We start from the raw sequence: 20,523 nt of genomic DNA, 5'->3' as shown, positions 1-20,523 counted from the left end.
GGGTGCACCATGTGTTGGGGATGGTGTGGGAGAAAGCACACAGCTGCCTGGGGAGAGAGCCTACAGCACATCGGACTAATTCTCCGATTGTATCCATGTCAGAGGGATTTCCTTGGTGTTCCATACTGGCCGTACCCAGCCAGCCAGAGCATCCCTTCTCTGAACTAGGAGGAGGTAGGGTACCTGCAGGAGCAACGCACAGAGCTGGCCAAACAGACCATTAGGCAGCAGGTGATACAGCTAACAGGCAGGAGAGCCAGCCTGGCTCATATCCTTAGACCGTGTCCACAGAGGGAAGTTACACTGGGTTAGAACATGTTGGCTAAGACAAGGTTAAACAGTCTGTGTTTAATATTAGGTCATCGGGGCACAGTTAACTCTCAAGTCCACAGGGTTCCCTCCAGGGTTACCCCCCTCCAGCTAACACAATGGGAACCATGGCCATCCTTGCCATGCTGTTTATTTCCCAGGGTAGGCAAGGCTTAGGAGGTGTATCTTATGCTGGTGACAGCCCTGGAGATTGCAGCCCCTCTGCCTGCAGGTCAGAAAGCTCATGAGGAGTAGAAGTAAGGCAAGCTCCCCTTATCCCCAAAGACCTTGGGGCTTGCCCAGAGAATCCCCTCGTAGGGACAGGAGACTTTGACGTCTGGTAACTGCACTGAGACTCACCAACTCATCACACATATGTCCCTGAGCAGCGGTCAGATGGAAGCAATTCTCAGCCACTCCCACCCTTGGCCTGGATCCAAATGGCTCTTTCTCCCCAAACAGTGCGGGAGCTGTCTAGGCTCCCAGAAAGCACTGAGATCTGGCACTTGCACCGGAAAGCACTCCAGCTGGGAGGGACGGTTGGATCCCAGCACCTGCACTTCGGAAAGGAGTCCATGGTGCTCGCTGAATTTCACCCTCTGCTGCTGGGCCCCCATCTTCTCCACAGACTGCGCCTCGGCTCTGGCCCATCCCCACACAACACTGCCTCACTCTAGGGAGGTGGGGGGAGGCTCAATGTTTCACACACAGAGTAGCGCTGCTCAGGATGAAGCATCCTATGAAGACGGGGAATCAGAGGGGTGCTCTCCAAACCACGGTGGTGATCAAACAGCCACAACAAGAGGCAGGGGTAGGGGAGCTGACCCGCAATGCCCACCCCCAGCACCCCCTCAAAAGGCTCACACCTCCCCTCTCCATAGCCACCATCGCCCTCTCCCTTGTCTCTACCCTGGCTCTCCTTCCACTGCCCCAAATCCCTCCCTCCCTGAATTCAGCATCTCCCTCCAGTCCCTTGCCAATCCCTGGGTCCCTGCCTCTGTCTCTCCCCACTGCAAACCCCTCCCTCTCCAAATCCATCCCCCTGCCGGTCCCTCCCCCTCTTGGCACAGCACTTGTGTTGCTTTGTACTCTTATCTGTGCGTGACTGTGATTAATTCTCCGTGGCTGGCAGCAGCTACAAGAGGGGCGCGTTAGCCCGCTGCCATACTTCAAAGGCAGGGACTTATCTGCCTGAAACACACTTTGCAGCCTTTTCATGGGGACCCTTTCCAGTTCCACAGGCCTGGCACAGCACTGACAGGCAACGCGGGAGGGGCTTATTTATGGCACTGCATTTCAAAGGGCCCTCTCCTTCACTCCCCCACCCCTCCCGGGCTGCACTCAGCCCTGACTCCTGCTGGAGGGGAAGACGAGGCACAACAGGTTCCCCTCCAGCTCCTAGCTCGCTCTGCGCTCACTGAGCTCGCTGTGAAAGCTATTGGAGGGCAAAGACGATGGGCTGGGTCGGTGGGGGCAATGAGCACGGGCAGTCTCTGGCAACCGCACCAGCCACAGGGCTGCTAGGGGGAGGGTTAGTGCCGGTGAAAGGGCTGGGATGAGAGGCCAAGAGATGCCAACCCTCTGTTTACACCCAGAGCAGAGGCAAACCCCAACGCCATCCCCACATTGCCCTCACTGCTCCCCCCTGGGGCGAGAGGGGACTGCAGGCCTTGCCCTCACTCACAGGCTGGCCCATGGCAAGAGTAGCTTGTGGGACGTATCTACAGGGAAGCAAGCTGAGCTCAACACCTCAGCCGGTGAGCTGCTGCCAGGCAGGAAATAGCTCTTGTTGGTGCTGGCCCAGCTGAGATCTGAACCTTGAGGTAACAAGCTTCCTGGCCCATCACCAGACAAGGCCCCAGCTTTGCGACCGGCGATAGCAGGGAGGAGGAGAACCACCGCCCCCCAGTGCACAGCTTTCCTCTCCGTCCCCCTCCCCCCGTGACTGCCCACAACACAGACGCGTGTGCGTACTGCGCTGCCTGGCTGAAGGAATTACACCTTTCCCTTTCGACACCGCCCCGATGGATGGACAGCTGAGCCAGCAAGCAGTGGAAACAAACCCAAGCCGGCAAGCCAAGGGCAGAGGTGCGCACCCGCTCCACACTCTGCACTTCAGGCTTCAGTCGTTTGGGGGTTTGGGGTTTTTTGTTTTTTTTTTCCGTTTTGTTTTTTAAAAACAAACAGCAGCAGCAGCATTTTGCTGTGGTTGCTGCCCCGCTTCCCCGCAGGGCTCAGAGCAGCAGGGACCAGGCAGGTAGGAAAAGCAGAGGCTGAACAGTTCATGCCGCAGCAGGAGGGGTTCATTAGTCAAACTCAGCTGACTGCTCAGGCCCGTGCCTGGCTGGGAGGGTTGGGGCTGCCGAGGGTTTGAAAGGTTATTGACGGGGATCATTTCTTACACAGAGATTGTGCCTCTGATCCTGACTGAGCCACAGTGCAGTGCAAACTACACATAGGAACTGCCTGGCCCACCACAAACACGGCCACCTCTGGGGTGGCACATGGCCGCTGTTTAACAGCGCACAGCAGCACGGCCCACAAGAGCTTCGGGCAGCAAAGGGAGAAATCCAACAAATTGCAGGGGGAATTTCGAGCGATAGAATGCGATTAACCACGCTGAGATTTGGGCAGGGCACCCAGGGCAACACCCCCACTCGTGGGAAAGGGTATGGGAGTCTTCATGAGCTCAAGCGGGCAAGACTTGGGCTTTTACATCTCATCCAAAAGAGGATTACAGGGATGGGCCTGGGGGAAGGGGGTGATATTGAAACATGGGGGGCAACTGTGGGTTCCCTTTGTACATACTGAAGCACAGGGACTTGGGGAGACATGCCCCCTGTTATATACATTCTATCTCCTGTCCACCCCCAAGAGCCACCAGGGGCACCCAACAGCTGCCATGTTCAGTCCCTCACTCCCCCTCCCCGGCCCCAAGGGAGGGGCCCGTACTGTGGGATCTGTATGCAGGCTAATACCTATGGGGACGGGGCAGGGAGTGGGCCAGGCTGGGCAGGGTGGCTTGAGAGTCACCATCTCAGCCCCTTCACCCAGGGCACCAAGTTCCCCTGCTTTGAAGTGGGGAAGGATGGAATGGTTGGGGCTCGCCCCATTCGAGAAGCATGCTGAGCAGTGGAGCCAGGGCTGGCGGGAGGACAGAGGAGGACTCTTCACTCGCATGCCCAGGCCCCATCTATACTAACAGCTGCCTCACCAGTGCCAGCGAAGGCGAGAGCACCAGACTGGACAGGACAGGACAGGACAGGACAGGACAGGACAGGACAGGACACAGGCGTTTGGCCACGGGGTCATCTCCGCAGCACGGAGGGTAGCAATGGCGCAAGAGTGCAGAGAAATGCTAGTGTAGACACAGCCAAAGGGGAGCCCCCCTACCGCCAACAACGCCTGCCCATCTGTCAGGCCATGTTAGCCTGAGAAGCAGCTGAGTCTCCTACAAGTGCCCCACTGTTGCACACAGGTGCTGGTGAGAGTCAGCCATCAAACAGCTTTGGGTCAGAACTGCAGCGCTTCAGCAGAGCTGGGGATGGGGAAGCTTGGGACTAGATTAGCCAAGGGGTCTGTGGGTCAGGACTGAGCAGCACTAGCAGAGCTGGGTGAGCGAAGCTGTACGTCTCTTACTCCTACCTGACTTATCCTGGGCTCTGAGCCTGGGCTTCTGAAGGACAAAAAAAAAACAAAAACACCCCACCCAAAACAATTTACAGAACAGGGGAGGCTGTGCCAGCTGCATATGCACAGGCTGTTGAGGCAGAGAACATTATTGCATCTTCAGAACAGCCTGAGGCTTGGATTTGCAGCTGGGGCAAGGATTAGAGAAAGCAACTCTTGGAAATGATCCCCAAGTACCACAGCTTTGAGGCTGGGAGGGGGGGATGTGAGGTAGATGCCAGCTGAAGACACTGTCCCTGGGATCATCTTGGGGCCAGAGGTCAAGGTAGGTTTTCCATGAGGGGGCCTTTTCTAATGGGGTCTCTCTCGCGGGTGGAGGCGGAGTCTCCCAAGGTATGCACCCAGCCTGTAACCACGCCAGCAGGGTTCCCATACCACAGCTGGTGCCGACGGATACATCCACAGCTGCTACTGCTATCCCCCACTTTCCCCACAAGCCACCATTGGAGAAGCTCTGAGCCAAGCCTGCTCTCCACAGAGGCTCCCTAGTGGCTGCACCCGCACAGAAGAATCTAAACTATGTGGTGTGGAAAGGATGCTGGGCCCGGTACTCTCTGCAGAGGAAGGGGAGGACAGGACCCAGACTATCTTTGCTCTACCCCACACCCTGCCAGCCCTGGCTCCACTTCCCAACAGCTGCTATTCAAAGGAATTTATTCTTCTCCGCTTGGATTAGAGACACGTCTCCCTCCAGACAAGCAGCTGGCCCCCCATTGGCAAGCAGGGCTTTGTGACCCACGGCTGCTGGTGGGGTCTCTGGCTGAACAGGCCCCGACTTGTTATGGAGAATTATGGGATTAGCCAGCATTACAGCGGGGAGGCTTCTTTACTGATTTATTTTCTTCACGGAGAACCTCATATGACTGACCGGTCCCATGCTTCCCTCTCCCCAACAGCCATGGGCACGAAGCTCAGGGGCCTTCAGGGCAGTGAGCACGAGTCCCCACACACTGCGGGGAGCACAGGGCGGTGAGCTCTGCACGGTGCTGGGGATACATTATTCTGACACCCCCACTTCCCATGCCAGCCTCCAGGCCGCTGCCCATCTCCATATCCCAGAATGGCTCAGAGCCTACAGGACTGGTGTGTCTCTGGCGTGACAGCATGTTGCGTGGCAGGACGGGAGAGGCTCCATGCTACAGCACGGGGCTGCCACTTGAGATCACCAGTGAGGAGCTGCGAGATCACCCTATGATCATATTCTTTCACGAGGCCAACCTGAAGAGGCGGTGACGCTGCAGAGATGGGAGCCCTATGGACAGATTTGACAGAGAGGGGGGCTCAGTCCCAGCCGTCGCAGCACACGCCCAAGGCAATGGCCCCAGCACGCACTTTGCTGAGGCACAGCCATCGGGGCCAAGAGCGTGGCACAACGAGACCCAGAGGTGGCCCTTGGCATGGAAGGCCCAGGGCTGCTAAGGCGTTTCCCTCCTAGGTGAGTGGGGCCACAAGAGCCAGGAGCAGGAACTCACTGGAAGGAGGGGAGTGGCACGCCATCCCCGCCCAGTACCTGGTTGTGCCATAACACAACAGAGCCCTGCTCTTTCGGTCCCACTTCAGTGGCAGCCCCACAGGTTGAGCATTTCCCATGAGCCCCACGAGCAGATGGCTTTGGCCTCTCTCTGCCCTGCCAGGCCCCCTGAAGCCTAACCTGCAGGCTCACCATCCCCCCCTTGTAACCCTGCGAACCTCTGCCCTCAGCAGCTCCCAGGAAGCCTCTTCCCCTTCTCCTGCCCTTCCCCTCCCAGGCAGGGCCCAGCCAGGGATCCAACCAGGGCGTCTGGTTTCAAAACAAGAGAGATGCAAAGGTCTCTGCTGTCTCCAGCCTCAGTGCACCTGCCGGGCTGTTCACAAATGCAGACAGGGTTTTCACACTCTCATTTCCTCCCCTCGGCCACAAACCACCCCAGACATGATTAACTATCTGTTTTACTTCTTGCTCTTTCTGCTCCCCCTCCTCCCCCACTCGTGTCTCTCTCCAAGGCAGCTTTGAGGCACAGCAGGGGAGAAGCTTGCCATGTCACTGTCATCCCCATGGACCTTGGCCTCCAGGCTAGTCCTGGTATGTCACCATGTTTACTAAGCACAGCACAGAACATTAGCTACTGTAATGATACTAATGAGACAGGGCCATTTACCCATTCAGAGCACTGGGCAGACTTCATCCAGCCAATCCTCACAATCGCCCTGGGGAAGGGGACAGGGTCGTTATTTCATTAGCCCCATTTTACAGCAGCAGAAACAGGGGCTAAAGGGACTTCTTTAATTGCCACAATTTGCCATGTGGCAGAGCTGGGATTAGAATGCATGATTCCTGGCTCCCAGCTCTATGCTCAGGCCTCTAGACCACATTACCTCTCAATGGCCACTGTACATATGAATCATTAGCATAAGTAACTCAAACCAAGCTGCCCTGCTCAGAGTGAACAGACGGGTTCGAGGATGCCGCTGCCTTGATTTTTGAATCCTCTTATTTTTGCTTACTGTCTAAATCACAATATTTGGCAATTGTATCGACAACGATACCAGGCGTTTCATCCAGGATATCCAGGCACCTTGCATGCCAGGAAGTATCACAATCCCCATTTTGCAGGTGGCACCGAGAAATGATGGGATCTGCCCAAGCGTTGCCAAAATTGGGATTCGCACCCAGCAATCCTGCTGCTCAACCCAGTGCTCCAACCACTGCCCCCCCACCCCCATGTTAGTGTAGGGGATGGTGGTTCTAGTGGGCTGGAGAATAGTCTATTTGGTGGAAGGCAAGCAATCCCAATGGGCGTTTGCCAGCTAAACAGCTAGCTGCTAATTCCAGGCATCTGTGAAATATTCCCTGAAACACAAAGTTATCCAGGGGACTATGGGCAGATAGATGCTGACTCAACCCCATCTACACCCCCTGCCTCCCCAAAACATACAAGGTGGAAGGACAAAGGATCTGCTAAGCTCCTTATCAGCTGGCTGTCCCCCCAGAGCAACCACCGGCGCTCACGCCGCACGAAGGGCTGAGGCGCTTTCTTCCCATCAATAATATATTTGGGGAGGGGGAGATAAGCTGCCGACTTTCATTCTGAGAAACAGTTCCCATTTAATAAAGATTAATACAAGCAGGGTTTCCATCCCGGACCCTGCGTCGCCGCAAGCCAGAGAATATTGGAACTTTAATTATATCAGCATAATAAAGCAAAAAACAGGGAGATACTTAATCTAAATCAATGTTCATAACAGCAACAAACTCTAACAACTCACCACCGCTGACAGATATGACACCAGTTAATCTAACCAGATCCAAAGTGAATGTTATTAATAGTCCCGCTCAGCATGCACACACGTTACTCACATCACTAACCCCCTGGTGCCTGGCCTGTTGATGGAGAGGCCAGGCTAGCGCCTAGAGACCAGCAGGTTTACCTGCAAACACACACAGGGTCACTGCACACGCTTGCATGCGCGTGCACACACACGCGTGCACGCGCGCGCGCGCATAGAATACCACCCTCCATACATATAGAATCCCAGCTGCTAGTGTATACACAATTACACACAGCCCCCCCCCCACTGAACAAACCCAATTATTCACGCGCACACAAACTCGCCCCAACAAACACTCCCCCTCACACAGCTCCATAACTACTGGTGTACACACACACAGTCCCAACACAAACGTCCTTGGTTACAGAGCCTTTACCCAACACTCACAATACCCCAACCACTAACGCACACAACCACACACATCTATACTTCAACAGCCTCTCCCCAGCACACATCGTTCCCCAATCACTAATGCACACAGGCTCAACCCCAAAACAAACCCACACATCCACAGTTACACAGCCTCGCCTAAAATGATAATGAAAATGCTTGGGGTCCTGCCTTGAGTGCAGGGGACTGGACTAAAAGATCTCTCGAGGTCCCTTCCAGTCCTACAATTCTGTGATTCTATAAACACACAAACCAAGCACACACCAAGTATCCCCGAACTGCAACACAAGCATCCGTATCCATGCAGCCTCCACCCCGCACAGTGCCACTGTGTCCCCAGCTTTACCATCACCACACCTGCAGGGACAGAGACGTACGCCCCAACACACTACAAGTACCACCGCCCCGCCAACACACACCCTGCAAGGTACACACACGCTCAGACTCAGACATTCATTGCCCTCTTCATGCACTCACCATCAGCGACACACACACACACACACACTGAGCCTCTCTCTCTCTCTCTCTCTGACACCCTCCACATCTGGATGCACCCACTGATCCCAGCTGTCAACTCAACCACACCCATCCCTGGGCGAGAGCAATAAATACAGCCATGGGAGGAGAAGCTGATTTCATCTCAGGGCCAGACACGGCCCTCCCCAGAAGGGAGCTCTAGGAGGGGAACGCTGCTTCCAGAGACATAACAGAACTCAGCTATGCGCTTGGTGCTGTGAGAATGGGAAATTGGAGATCCCCCGTGGAAATACCATGCAATTTACAGCACGGGACTCTATCTGCCATCCAGGCTACAGCCACTGTGCTCAGCCCAGGGGTCTCACCACACTCCAGACAGGGAAGCAGGGTCCCTCACAGCCCACTTACTGAGCTGTGCCCCTGAGATACCCACAACATATTCATGTCACTTCTTGGGAGAAGCCATCTTCAAGCTCACCCTATCATGCTTCAGTTCCACCCAGAGCCAGTAGCCCACGGCTTCAACAGCAGCCTCTATCACCCGACACCAAAGACAAAGAAACAGGGCCTGCTCCGTGGAACCTGGAGACTATTCCCCTGTTCTGGGCCACAAGCTGGGCTCCGGGGGCTTGTGGCCCAAAACAGGGGAATAGCCTCCAGGTATACAGTCATGTACAGCTCCATCATGTGAGCTAAGGACAGACAAACTCACTGCACCATGCAAATATCATGGGCTCAGACATTTGACTCCAGAGTAAACATTATTGGGTATGCACTAGGAGACCCAGAGGTGTGGGGGGAGAGAGGGAGATCCAGTGGAAACTGAGGGGGAAAGATGGAAAGACAGTGAAAAACCTCACACAGAGTGAAAAAGGAACAGGGGACAGAAAACTACAATGACAAAAGACGCTAAGATACAGGTTCAGTGGTGCCAGCCAAGCCTCAGAGCTCTTCTTGACCTAACACACAGCACCACTTCCCCATCAGCTAAAATGGCATTATTTTTTACGGAGGGGAAGAGGCATGAAGCCAAACTGGCTGTAGAGAGCCAATCAGAGCTGACCCAGGTGGGTCCCAAACCCTGAAAAAGTTTAGAACAGGCCCTGACCCTAACCATGGCTCAGGAGTGCTAGCACGCAACCTTCCTCCTCTCCCCCGCTCGCAAGCTCTTTCAGGAGCTTGAACCTTTCTACTCAGCAGATCCAGCTGAAGCCCATGAAAGGCAGCAAGCCACTCCAGCACAGCATGGGTTAAGAGCAATTCCATCCCACTTTGGTCTCACAGCTGATCTAGCAGGTCAGCCCTCCACCCAGCGCCCAGTGCCAGGCATCAGGCCAGGCATGAGCCTCCTGCGTTACAGAAACATTAGGGATACTGGCTGGCAGCAAGCGGCAGGAGCCCACTCGTTCCCGGCTAATCGCCTTCACCCCCTCCTGTAAGATGGAAAAGAGATACAAGACAAAGGCCCCTTTCTTCCCAAGCCATATTGCCGCTCATGGTTATTAATCTCTCTGCAGGGGAGGAGAACACTGGACTTTGGCCAACGTGCAACAAAGTCAAACATTTGTGTTAAACCCCGGAAGGAGGCCCATGTGAGCATGTTCGTGGGCTTGCGACATGGCCTGGCACCAAGTGAGGACCCCGTGTCAGCAGATTTGCTCACAGCACAAATGCATGCGAGTCTGTAACACAACCCCCAGCTCTTTCCAATCAAACTTCAGTGGCAGGGGGCCTCCAGGAAGCTGTGTATTAGCAGGGGCTCCAGTCAAGGCAGGACAGGCATTTAGGACATGCACACCCTCAGACTTGAAATGGGACAGGGGAGGTGCTGCAGCATAAACAGCTGCTTCACAGGGAGCTAGTGGCAACTCCACAGGGGCAGCATGTGATCTGTCTTTTCTTGGGGCAACAGGAGAGGAGCTGTCTTGCAGTTAGCATAGGGGGCAGAGTCAGAACTAATGGGTACTACTCAAATATGAGCAGAAGTATGGTCTAGTGGTTAAACTAGGAGGCTAGGCCCTTGTCTTCACTATGAAAAAGGTGTTAGCTAACACATGGTAACATCCCTGTGTGGACAAGGCAGTTGTGGTTTGCACATGAGTTAGCACGTTGAGGTAAACCTTCATGTTTACTTCAACCTGCTAACGTATGAAAACTACAAACTGTCTTGTCCGCACTAAGTTGGAGCTTGTGTTATTTACCCTGCACTAGCCAGCCTGCTAGCTAGCCACTGACTCACTGTACACCTTGGGAAAGTCACATCAGCGGTCTGTGCCTCAGTTTCCCTACCTGAAAAACAAGGAGGATAATACAGTTCACCCACCTCTAGCGCCTCAGATGTAAGGTGCATTGGAGGTTAGTTGTGTGTGTTTGTGGTGTGCTTGCTGCTTGACTGAAGCATATTGTGCGGTCTGTTTGTTTGGGGGACTATGTGCTGATCCTGGAGGCCTGCTAGGCAAGGCTGAGAGCTTCTTAACGAGGCTTTGATCCCCAAGCCCTTTAGCACCCATCACCCCTTAATGGGGGGCGGGGCTACTCAAGGAGAACCAGGGTTTAAAAAGCCCACTCCTACACAACCAGAGGAGCTAGCTAACAGGGGCAGTTAACAGGGGGATTTGCAAGGGAGATTAGAGGAGGAGTGGGAGAGTGGGGGTGGGGAGTAGATACATTTCATTAACATTCTGTAAACTGAAGACAAATAAACCCCCCCTACCCCACCATAAGAAACAAACAATAAAAGAAAGAGCTGCACCAGCAAAAAGAGAATGCAGGCAGAAGACCAGCAACAGAGTGGGGGCTATCCAGTTCATTGCACTGAGTGCAACATGTATGACTACCTGCCTTATGGGCAGGTAGCGTATGTGTGCATTTGGTGCAAGGAGCTCTTGGCCCTCACAGACCACATACAGGCTTTGGAGACCAGGTGGCTGAACTGGAGGAGTTAAGGGATACAGAGAGGCACACAGATGAGACTTTCCAGGACACAGAACGGTCCCACCTCTGGTATGACAGCCTCTGTATTGTTGAGAAGGATGAAAGTCTCAGGGAAGGAGAACATCACACTGGAGCAGAGGAAAACGATCCCATAGTAGGGACCCTCCTTCCAGATGATGTCATGGTATCCTCCTGCACAGAGGATACCTCTCCAGGGGAGGGAATCCCAGTTATTAGGAAAACACAAGTAATAGTAATGGAGAACTCGATCATTAGAAACATAGATAGCTGGGTTTGTGATGACCGGGAGAACCACATGACGACTTGCTTGCCGGGTGCAAAGGTTGTGGATCTCTCAAGACATCTAGACAGACAAATGTGTAGTGCGTGGGAGAAGCCGGTGGTCATGGTACATGTAGGTACGAGTGACATAGGGAAAGGTAGGAGAGAGGTCCTTGAGGCCAAATTTAGGCTGCTAGGTAAGAGATTGAAGTCCAAGATCTCCACGGTAGCATTCTGTGAAATGCTTCCAGTTCCATGCGCAGGGCCAGTTAGACAGGCAGAACTGCAGGGTCTCAATGCGTGGATGAGACAACGGTGTAGGGAGGAGGGTTTAGATTTATTAGGAAACCTTTGGGGAAAGAGGGAGCCTTATCCAATAAGGGTGGGCTCCACCTAAACCAAAATGGAACTGGATTGCTGGCATGTAAAATTAAAAAGGTCATAGAGCAGTTTTTAAACTAAAGGGCTGGGGGAAAGCAGACAGGTATGGAGGAGCACATGGTTCAGACAGAGAAATCCCTTAGGGGATGATCTATTAATGGACATTCTCTATATCCTAATAAAGAGGAGAGGATGGAAGAGGATAAAATATGGATATGATCTGATGAGAAACAGTCAAATGGAAAAAAGTCCCATTCAATTACATCACATAATGGCAGACAGCTAAAAATGACTTTTTTTAAAGTGCTTATATACAAATGCTAGAAATATAAATACTAAGTATGGGTGAAGTTGAGTGCCTCATATTAAACTAAGATATTGATATAATAGACATCACAAAAACATGGTGGAATGAGGATAATCAATGGATCACAGTAATACAACGGTACAAAATATATCGGAAGGACAGAATAGGTCGTACTGGTGGAGGAGTGGCATTATATGTGAAAGAAAGAGTCAAACGAAATAAAAATCTTAAATGAACCAAACTGTGCCATAGAATCTTTATGGATAGTAATTCCATAAGAATACGGCAGTAGGGATATACTACCAACCACCTGAACAGACTATAAAAATAAAAATCTCAATAATAATGGGGGATTTCAACTATCCCCTTATTGGGTGGGTACATGTCACCTCAGGACAGGATGCAGAGAGAAAGTTTCTTGACACCTTAAATGACTGTTTCATGGAGCAGCTAGTCCTGAAACCCACAAGAGGAGAGGCAATTCTTGATTTAGTCCTAAATGGAGCACAAGATCTGGTCCAAGAGACGAATATAGCTGAACGCTTACAGTAACCATAACATAATAAAATTTAACATCCCTATGGGAGGGGAACACCAAAGCAGCTCATCATGGTAGCATTTAATTTCAGAAAGGGGAACTACACAAAAATGAGAAAGTTAGTTAAACAGAAATTAAAAGGTACAGTGACAAAAGTGAAATCCCTGCAAGCTGCATGGAAACTTTTTAAATAATAGAGAGACTCAGTTTAAATATATACCCCCAATTCAAAAACAGTAAGAGGACCAAAAAAGTGCCATGGTGGCTAAACAACAAAGTAAAAGAAGCAGTTAAGAGGCAAAAAGGCATCCTTTAAAAAGTGAAAGTGAAATCCTATGGAGGAAAACAGAAAGGAGCATAAACTCTGGCAAGTGAAGTATAAAAATATAATTAGGAAGGCCAAAAAAGAATTTGAAGAATAGCTAGCCAAAGATTCAAAAAGTAATATATATATATATATGTGTGTGTATATATACTTTTATATATATATATATATATATATATATATATAAATATAAAAGTAAGTACATCAGAAGCAAGAAGCCTGCTAAACAACCAGTGGGCCAATGGACAATCAAGATGCTAAAGGAGCACTTAAGGAAGATAAGGTTATTGCGGAGAAACTAAATTAATTCTTTGCATCTGTCTTCATGGCTGAAGATGCGAGGGAGATTCCCAAACCTGAGCCACTCTTTTTAGGTAACAAATCCAAGGAACAGTCCTAGGATTGAGGTATCATTGGAGAAGGTTTTGGAACAAACTAGTAAATTAAACAGTAAAAAGTCACCAGGACCAGATGGTATTCACCCAAGAGTTCTGAAGGAACGCAAATGTGAAATTGCAGAACTACTAACTGTGGTATGTAACCTATCATTTAAATCAGCTTCTGTACCAGATGACTGGAGGATGGCTAATGTGACACCAATTTTTTAAAAAGACTCCAGAGGTGATCCCACAAAGTACAGGCCAGTAAGCCTAACTTCAGTACCAGGTGAACTGGTTGAAACGATAGTAAAGAACAGATTTATCAGACACACAGATGCACACGATTGGTTGGGGAAGAGTCAACATAACCTTTTCCTTGTAAAAAGAAATCATGCATCCCCAGTCTACTAGAATTCTTTGAAGGGGTCAACAAGCATGTGGACAAGGGTGATACAATGGATATAGTGTACTTGGATTTTCAGAAAGCCTTTGACAAGATCCCTCACCAAAGGCTATTAAGCAAAGTAAGCGGTCATGGGATAAGAAGGAAGATCCTCTCCTGGATCAGTAACCGGTTAAAAGATAGGAAACAGAGGGTAGGAATAAATGGTCAGTTTTCAGAATGGAGAGAGGTAAATAGTGGTGTCCCCCAGGGGCATGTACTGGGACCAGTTCTGTTCAACATATTCATAAGTGATCTGGAAAAAGGAGTGGCAACATTTACAGATGACACAAAGCTATTCAAGATAGTTAAGTCCAGAGCAGCCTGCAAAGAGTTACAAAGGGATCTCACAAAACTGGGTGACTGGGCAACAAAATGGCAGATGAAATTCAATGTTGAGAAATGCAAAGTAATGTACATTGAAAAACATAACCTTAAGTATACATATAAAATGATGAGGTCTAACTTAGCTGTTACCACTCAAGAAAGATCTTGGAGTCACTGCGGATAGTTCTCTGAAAGCATCCACTCAATGTGCAGCAGCAGCCAAAAAAGCTAACAGAATGTTAGGAATCATTAGGAAAGGGATAGATAATAAGACAGAAAATATAGTACTGCCTTTTTATAAATCCATGCTACATCCACATCTTGAATACTGCATGCAGATCTGGTCGCCCCATCTCAAAAAAGATATATTGGAAGTGGAAAAGGTACATAAAAAGGGCAACTAAAATGATTAGGGGTATGGAAAAGCTTCCATATGAGAGATTAATAAGACTTGGACTTTTCAGCTGGGAAAAGAGATGATTATAGGGGGATATGATAGGGATCTATAAAATCATGACTGGTGTGTAGAATGTAAATAAGGAAGTGTTATTTACTTCTTCTCATAACACAAAAACTGGGGGTGACCAAATGAAATTAACAAGCAGCAGGTTTAAAATGAACAAAAGGAAGTATTTCTTCACATAATAAATAGTCAACCTGTGGAACTCTTTGCCAGGGGATGTTGTGAAGGCCAAGACTATAGCAGGATTCAAAAAAGAACTAGATAAGCTAATGGAGCATTGGTCCATCAATGGCTATGAGCCAGGACAGGCAGGAATTGCTGTTTGCCAGGGACTGGGAATGGCTGACGGGATGGATCACTTGATGATGACCTATTCTATTCATTCCCTCTGAAGCACCTGGCATTGGCCACTGTCGGAAAACAGGATACTGGGCTAGATGGACCATTGATCTGACCCAGTATGGCCGTTCGCACAGTCTTATGATTATTGCTGATTTGCCTCTTCAAAAGTGCAAAGGGTTTGAAAAGGAACAGAGTTGGAGTTGCCAATAGGGCTGGAAGAATCACTCCAGTAACAAAGGAGGGGGTGGAGGGGAAGACTGGTTAAAATGGATTTTAAAATCTAACACAAATAATGATTGGGAAGATCACTCTGAAATCTTTGGTTGATTTACTTTGGTAACACTCGCACAAAGAGGGCGCAGCCAGACGTGTAATCCGGGGGCTCTGTCACAGGACAGACAACGCAAGAGAGTATCCCCATGGATACTCCACCTCTCCAGTCCATTGTCACTCAAGTCCCCCAACCCCACTCCCCACCACCCGCCCCACCCCACATTCCCCCTCCTGTTTGCCATGACAACACCACAGCGACTGCCACCAGGGTTCTTTGAGGTCTTTCTAATGCAGTTGAGCAGCTGGAGAGAAGGGGAGTTAGCACCATGTGACCAGCCAGCCCTCCGCGCCCCACACCACTGCATGGGAACCGCTGCTCTGACAGCATAGATCACAGACATCAGAGGGACAATCCTGCATCTGCGGGAACTGGTTCCCCTTCCAGAGCTGCAGGTGAGGCCTCAGAGGAGCATGAGGCTGGCAACTCAACTCAGATGGTGAGATAAGCACCTGGCCCAGCCATCCCCCTGCTAAAGAGCACGTTACCTGGCTGGCTGCCTTTGGTTGGGAGGTGGGCCACAGTAAGCCCATACATTAAGCCAAAGTTCGAATGAAGAAGGGAAGGGAAGCAAGGAAGGTGGTTAAGTGAGGACGTGCTGCTGGAAATCTGCACTCAGGAGCCACGTACCCTTACAGTGTGTGGAAGAGGTTAGGGTGCTTTCATTCCCCTCCTCCTCTCTGTTACATGCCCAGTGCTCTATCCCCCATTAGCATCTTCATCTCCATTCTTCTCACTCTCTCCCACCCCACTCTCTTTTCCCCAGCTCGACAGCTGCTCCAGCAGCCTCGAGCCATTGATTTCTCAGCTTTGCCCTTCAAAACTCTCCTGGTTCCATGCCCGGTCTGTATCGTCTAGCTAATCAGGAGCAAAATCTCTCTATTATTATTGCAATTATTTCCCAATCAGCATCGCTCGGGGCTGATTCAATCGGAGGGGGGGCTCCTGACAAGGAAATAAATGTGCAGCCATCACCCTGGGTCACTGAGTCAAGAAGCTGCAGGGCACTCAACAGGAGGCAATTGCAGCTGGGGGTGGAAGGGATTCCACTGTCGTATGCTGGTAACTCTTTGTGAAGCTGCATCTCCAGTGGGGTATTGTGGTCATATGCCCCCCAGTGTTCTAGCCACTGAGGTTCAGGGGGGCAACACTGTTCTGAAAGGTGACCTGCAAAGAGGAAACAAACAGGGTTGGTGCTCTTTTGAGCTTTCATATAGACTCCCAGACTTTAAGGCTAAAATGGACCATCGTGATCCTCCAGTTTGACCTCCTGCGCGCGCGCGCGCGCACGCACGCACGCACGCACACACGCACACACACACACCCCCAATATGTGGGAAGGTGCTGTGGGGAGGAGTTCATAAATAAGGGCTTTTTCAGTTTGTTTTTCACATTAGGAATTCAGTTCTTGGTTACCCTGTTTTTTCTGGAAGACTCTATAGATGGGGAGTTGTAACAGCATAATGACATCACAGCTATTACAGGAGATCTGCATGGAATCGGCTTTCACATGGTTGAAAACTATGTGAACACCAAAAACTACTGAACAAATACCCCTCACTTTCAACTGAAAGCCAAGGCAGCTCTCAGCCCATGGTGCTGGGAACTCCGAGGAGGCCTCCAGCAAAACTGGGGTGACCAGTCAGGACATTCAGAATAGCTGCAGAGGCAGAAATAGGCCAACTTCTTTCTCTTTTGCAGATTACCTTTCAGACTGATGAGCTGAAGGCATCCCTCCTCTCTCACCTTTTCAGCGTAGTTACAGTGGGGGGGGGGGGGTTGCTCTATTAATGCCCCCCCTCGCCTGGTTAGGACAGATATTCAGGCCCTATTGCTGCAGTAGGGGAAAAGACACATTCCCATTTTCGAAAGCCCAGGAAGGAGGAGGAGCCAGCAACGAGCTTGCCAACATCTGCTGCACAAAGGAAGCATGGGGGGAGAGGGGCCTCCACTTAGGGGGCTGGAGTGCAGCTGGACCTGGCACTGAGATCAGCTGATCCCTCCCCCCACCTCCTACCATCAGGGAAAAGCTATTTCTTTCCTTGCCCTTAACATAACAAAGCAGTGTGAGCGAACCTGAGTGGGGCAGGGGGCCGTCCTGCATAGGATCGGGGCATTAGAGACAGGAAGAGACAAAGCAGGGTCCTGGGAACACAGGCAGGACTGGGGATTGGTCCCTAGAGACTACTGCCCCAGGGCTTTGCTCCACAGAGTGGGAGAAGGCCCAGCAAGTCCCATCCCATTTTTCCCTGGGGGAGGCCAGTGCAGGAGTGTTCCCCAGTCTATTCTTCTGAGGCTCTATCCTGTCCCCTTTTAAATGAAGCTAGACATTGCCTGGCTGAGAATCCAGCGTTACTGTCTTGGGAGGGTCATTTCCAGAATTTCCAAAGCCCCTGCTCCAGGGAGTGAGGGGGGCAGAGAGAAGTCAAGTTTTCTCCGCACCACCAAGCCAACGCTCCAGCCAGGAGGGGAACACAAGCCAGTTCCCCCATCTAGTCTTGCATCTGGTTTCACCCATACTTCCCATCTCCTGTTCGGATAATGCAGAGGAAGACAACCTGAGGCTGAATCCCAGAGCAGCTGAGACAGAGGATTCAGCATCTAGAGCTTATGGAGTCCAAGCACTTCCCCAAACGAAACCAGCTCAGGCAGCCCCGAGCCAGATCTGGATACTGCCACCTTTCCTGGGCTGCCTTCCAAGCACAACTCCACCTTCCTCCTCACAAATCCAGCCTAAAAATCTCTCCATCTTCATGGTCTGCTGCCCATCCCTCTCCTCGGTCTAAGGGCTCATCTGCACTGCAGAGTTGTCAAAAAGTCAGCTTTGGTCGACAAAACAGTAGATGTACACGCACTACAATGCTCCCCCCACTGACAAAACTCCTCTGCTGTGGCAACAAAATAAAACCACCTCAACGAGAAGCCTAGAGCTTTTTGTGGCAAGGTAGAGCAACAAAGCATCAGTGTATGCGCTGTGTGTCGTAACTGGGCTCCAGGAGCTATGACACAATGCCCACCCTGACTGCTCTGCTCACTGTTTTGAACTCTGTGGCTCTGTCCTGCACTACAGCTACACAGGCCTGCGCCCCTCCCCTACTGCCCAGCTGAGCACCACATTGCAAAGCGGGTGTCAATCTAGTAGGATGCCCGTGGAACAATGGGATTCAGAAACCTGCATCTTGTGACGCTGTGTGCCTGTCCCGGGAGGCACTGCAAACCCTTCCCAAAGCACCCTGCATGCAGTCGCACAGTGGGATAGCTACCCACAGTGCACTGCTCCGTGTCGATGCAAGAGCTGGTGGTGTGAATGCACTCCACTGACATAAGGAGCATAGCGAAGACATGCAACAGCGGTTTAATTACAGCAGTGGCTGTACGCTGGCATAACTTGTGTCAACAAAACTCTGTAGTGTAGACAAGGCCTAAGATAAATGCTTTCTTATGGGGATGGACAGGAGAACATCACAAGAGGTGTGAGAAGTATTGCGTGAGATGGAGATAGGTTCCACAACCTTCAAGGAGGTTCATTTACTCAGCCTTTTAGGGGAAGTTCTTACCTTGGTCTTCAGAGTCATCAAAATGCACATGGGGGAAGTGCGGGGACCAATCATTTAATACCCGTGACATCTAGAGATATTCCCCAATAACACCATTTAGCAGTCCCACTAACTAATTTGTAAGGCTGTTCCCCACTGTACTAGCAGACAGAGCAGATTTTCAGGTAGATGAGGTGATTGTTGTTTATGAGGCACCACAGGCATGCATCTAGGTTTATTTATCCATCAAATTTCGCTCCAGAACCCTACACTCAAAGTCAATGTAATCCCATTGGCTCTAAAACCTTCCAAGCAGGTAGATCATAACCCAGGCTCGGCACATTCAAACAGCTACCCATTCACTCAACGGCCACGCAAGTATAATTATTATTTCCACTATGTACAATCAGAAGGCCATCTGCTGCAGTAATATATTACAACAAACATATCATATGAACTAAACCCACTGCCCCTTCATGTCTGCCCAGGGAGGACAACTATGTTGGCTGTGCAAGTGAGATTCAACTTTAGCTGTTTAAAAGAGGCTTTGATCCTTTCATATAAAGCATGCCTCTTCTTACCGCAGCTCTGTGCTGCCCTACCGTTTAATCTTGACTGATAAATCATATCCAACTGACATGGAAGAAGTTGATAGGTGATAGATGAGTGGTGTCTAAATCAGTGGCACATCAGCAATACAGGGCATTAACTCCCAGGATAGAAATATAGTTTGACTGTATAGAGTCCATGATGTCTTCGAGGCAAAATTATAAAATGCCCATGGAAAGCCCTACCCTCAAAGGGGAAAGCAATCCAGAGCATGGGAGGGAGGGAGCTACGTGTACAAATCAATTGAAGAATTAGCCCTTACTCTACCTACCTGCCAAAACCAGAGCCCAGGGGTGCGTTTTCTCCCCGGAAAGAGTCTGATGATGATCACACAAGCACTTTTGAAAATAGAAGGGGGGAAGAAAATCATGCACTGCTCTATTATGTATCCTCAGCAATAACACAAAACTAAGGCAGGCTGCAGCAGGCAAACAATGGTGAACATTTGCAAATTTTTGCTTCAAAAGCACTCCATTGAAGTTTTAACTCTATTCCACATACGCCCCCTTCTTCTCCCTGACTTGAGATCTTAAACTCTTTGTTTTGTTTGCTTTCGAAGCTTGGCAGCAGTTTCTCTTGGCTCTCAGACCCTAAACTTCCGACCCTTCTGTAACATAGTCACAGCCTCAAGTGTACCCATTAAAGGGGCATCCTCATTAGACAAAAGTCCTGATCCAAAGTTCAGGGAAGCCAATGGAAAGACAGTCCCATTGACATCAATGGCCTTTGGATCAGTTCCTTTGGCTGCGTCTCCCACTTGAATAGAACTCGTATGCAGTACCAACAGGAGGCTGTTGAGTGTGCAGGGGGGTCATTGCCCTTCTGGCCCGTGTACTGGAACACTGTGGGAGGAGAGACTGAAAAGATTTGAATTTATTTTTGAAGATCTAGTTTGAGCTATTTAAGAGCAAAGGTTTCATACAGGAAGAGGCATTCTCTCCACAGCACATGCATGGATCTTCCATTGGCACTAATGAAAAGCTCCCAGGGTTACTTCTAATAAGATAAGCAAATATTTGGGCTCAGATTTTCAGACTGGTACACACACGGTCACTATGACTGTGTACGAACACACTGTAAATGCACAAGCTAGCAGGGCCCTTGGTAGCATGCTAAAAATAACTGTGTAGACAGGGAGGCTCAATCTGGAG

At 50.4% G+C, this 20,523-nt stretch overlaps 1 protein-coding gene across 6 annotated transcripts in view; it reads right to left on the bottom strand.

The window, feature by feature from the left end:
• PLXNA1 (plexin A1) overlaps positions 1–20,523 on the bottom strand; it is a 253,854-nt gene that overhangs the window by 138,752 nt on the left and 94,579 nt on the right. The window contains exon 4 of one of the 6 annotated variants that reach the window (XM_067544302.1): positions 5,134–5,251. The exons of 4 other annotated variants lie outside the window; for them this stretch is intronic. In XM_067544302.1, coding sequence (XP_067400403.1) covers positions 5,195–5,251 — 57 coding nt within the window. In that variant the 3' untranslated portion in view covers positions 5,134–5,194. Of the gene's footprint in view, positions 1–5,133; positions 5,252–16,168; positions 16,395–20,523 lie in introns of those variants that run through there. One more of the 6 variants, XM_067544303.1, reaches the window with a different exon arrangement.

Source organism: Emydura macquarii, unplaced genomic scaffold (genome assembly GCF_026122565.2).
Source record: "Emydura macquarii macquarii isolate MOO-44397 ecotype Brisbane River unplaced genomic scaffold, CSIRO-AGI_Emac_v2 contig_968, whole genome shotgun sequence".
In the NCBI taxonomy this organism is placed as follows: Eukaryota; Metazoa; Chordata; order Testudines; family Chelidae; genus Emydura; species Emydura macquarii.
The sequence above is the reverse complement of the archived record's forward strand: the minus strand, read 5'-3'. Positions and strand labels throughout refer to the sequence as shown.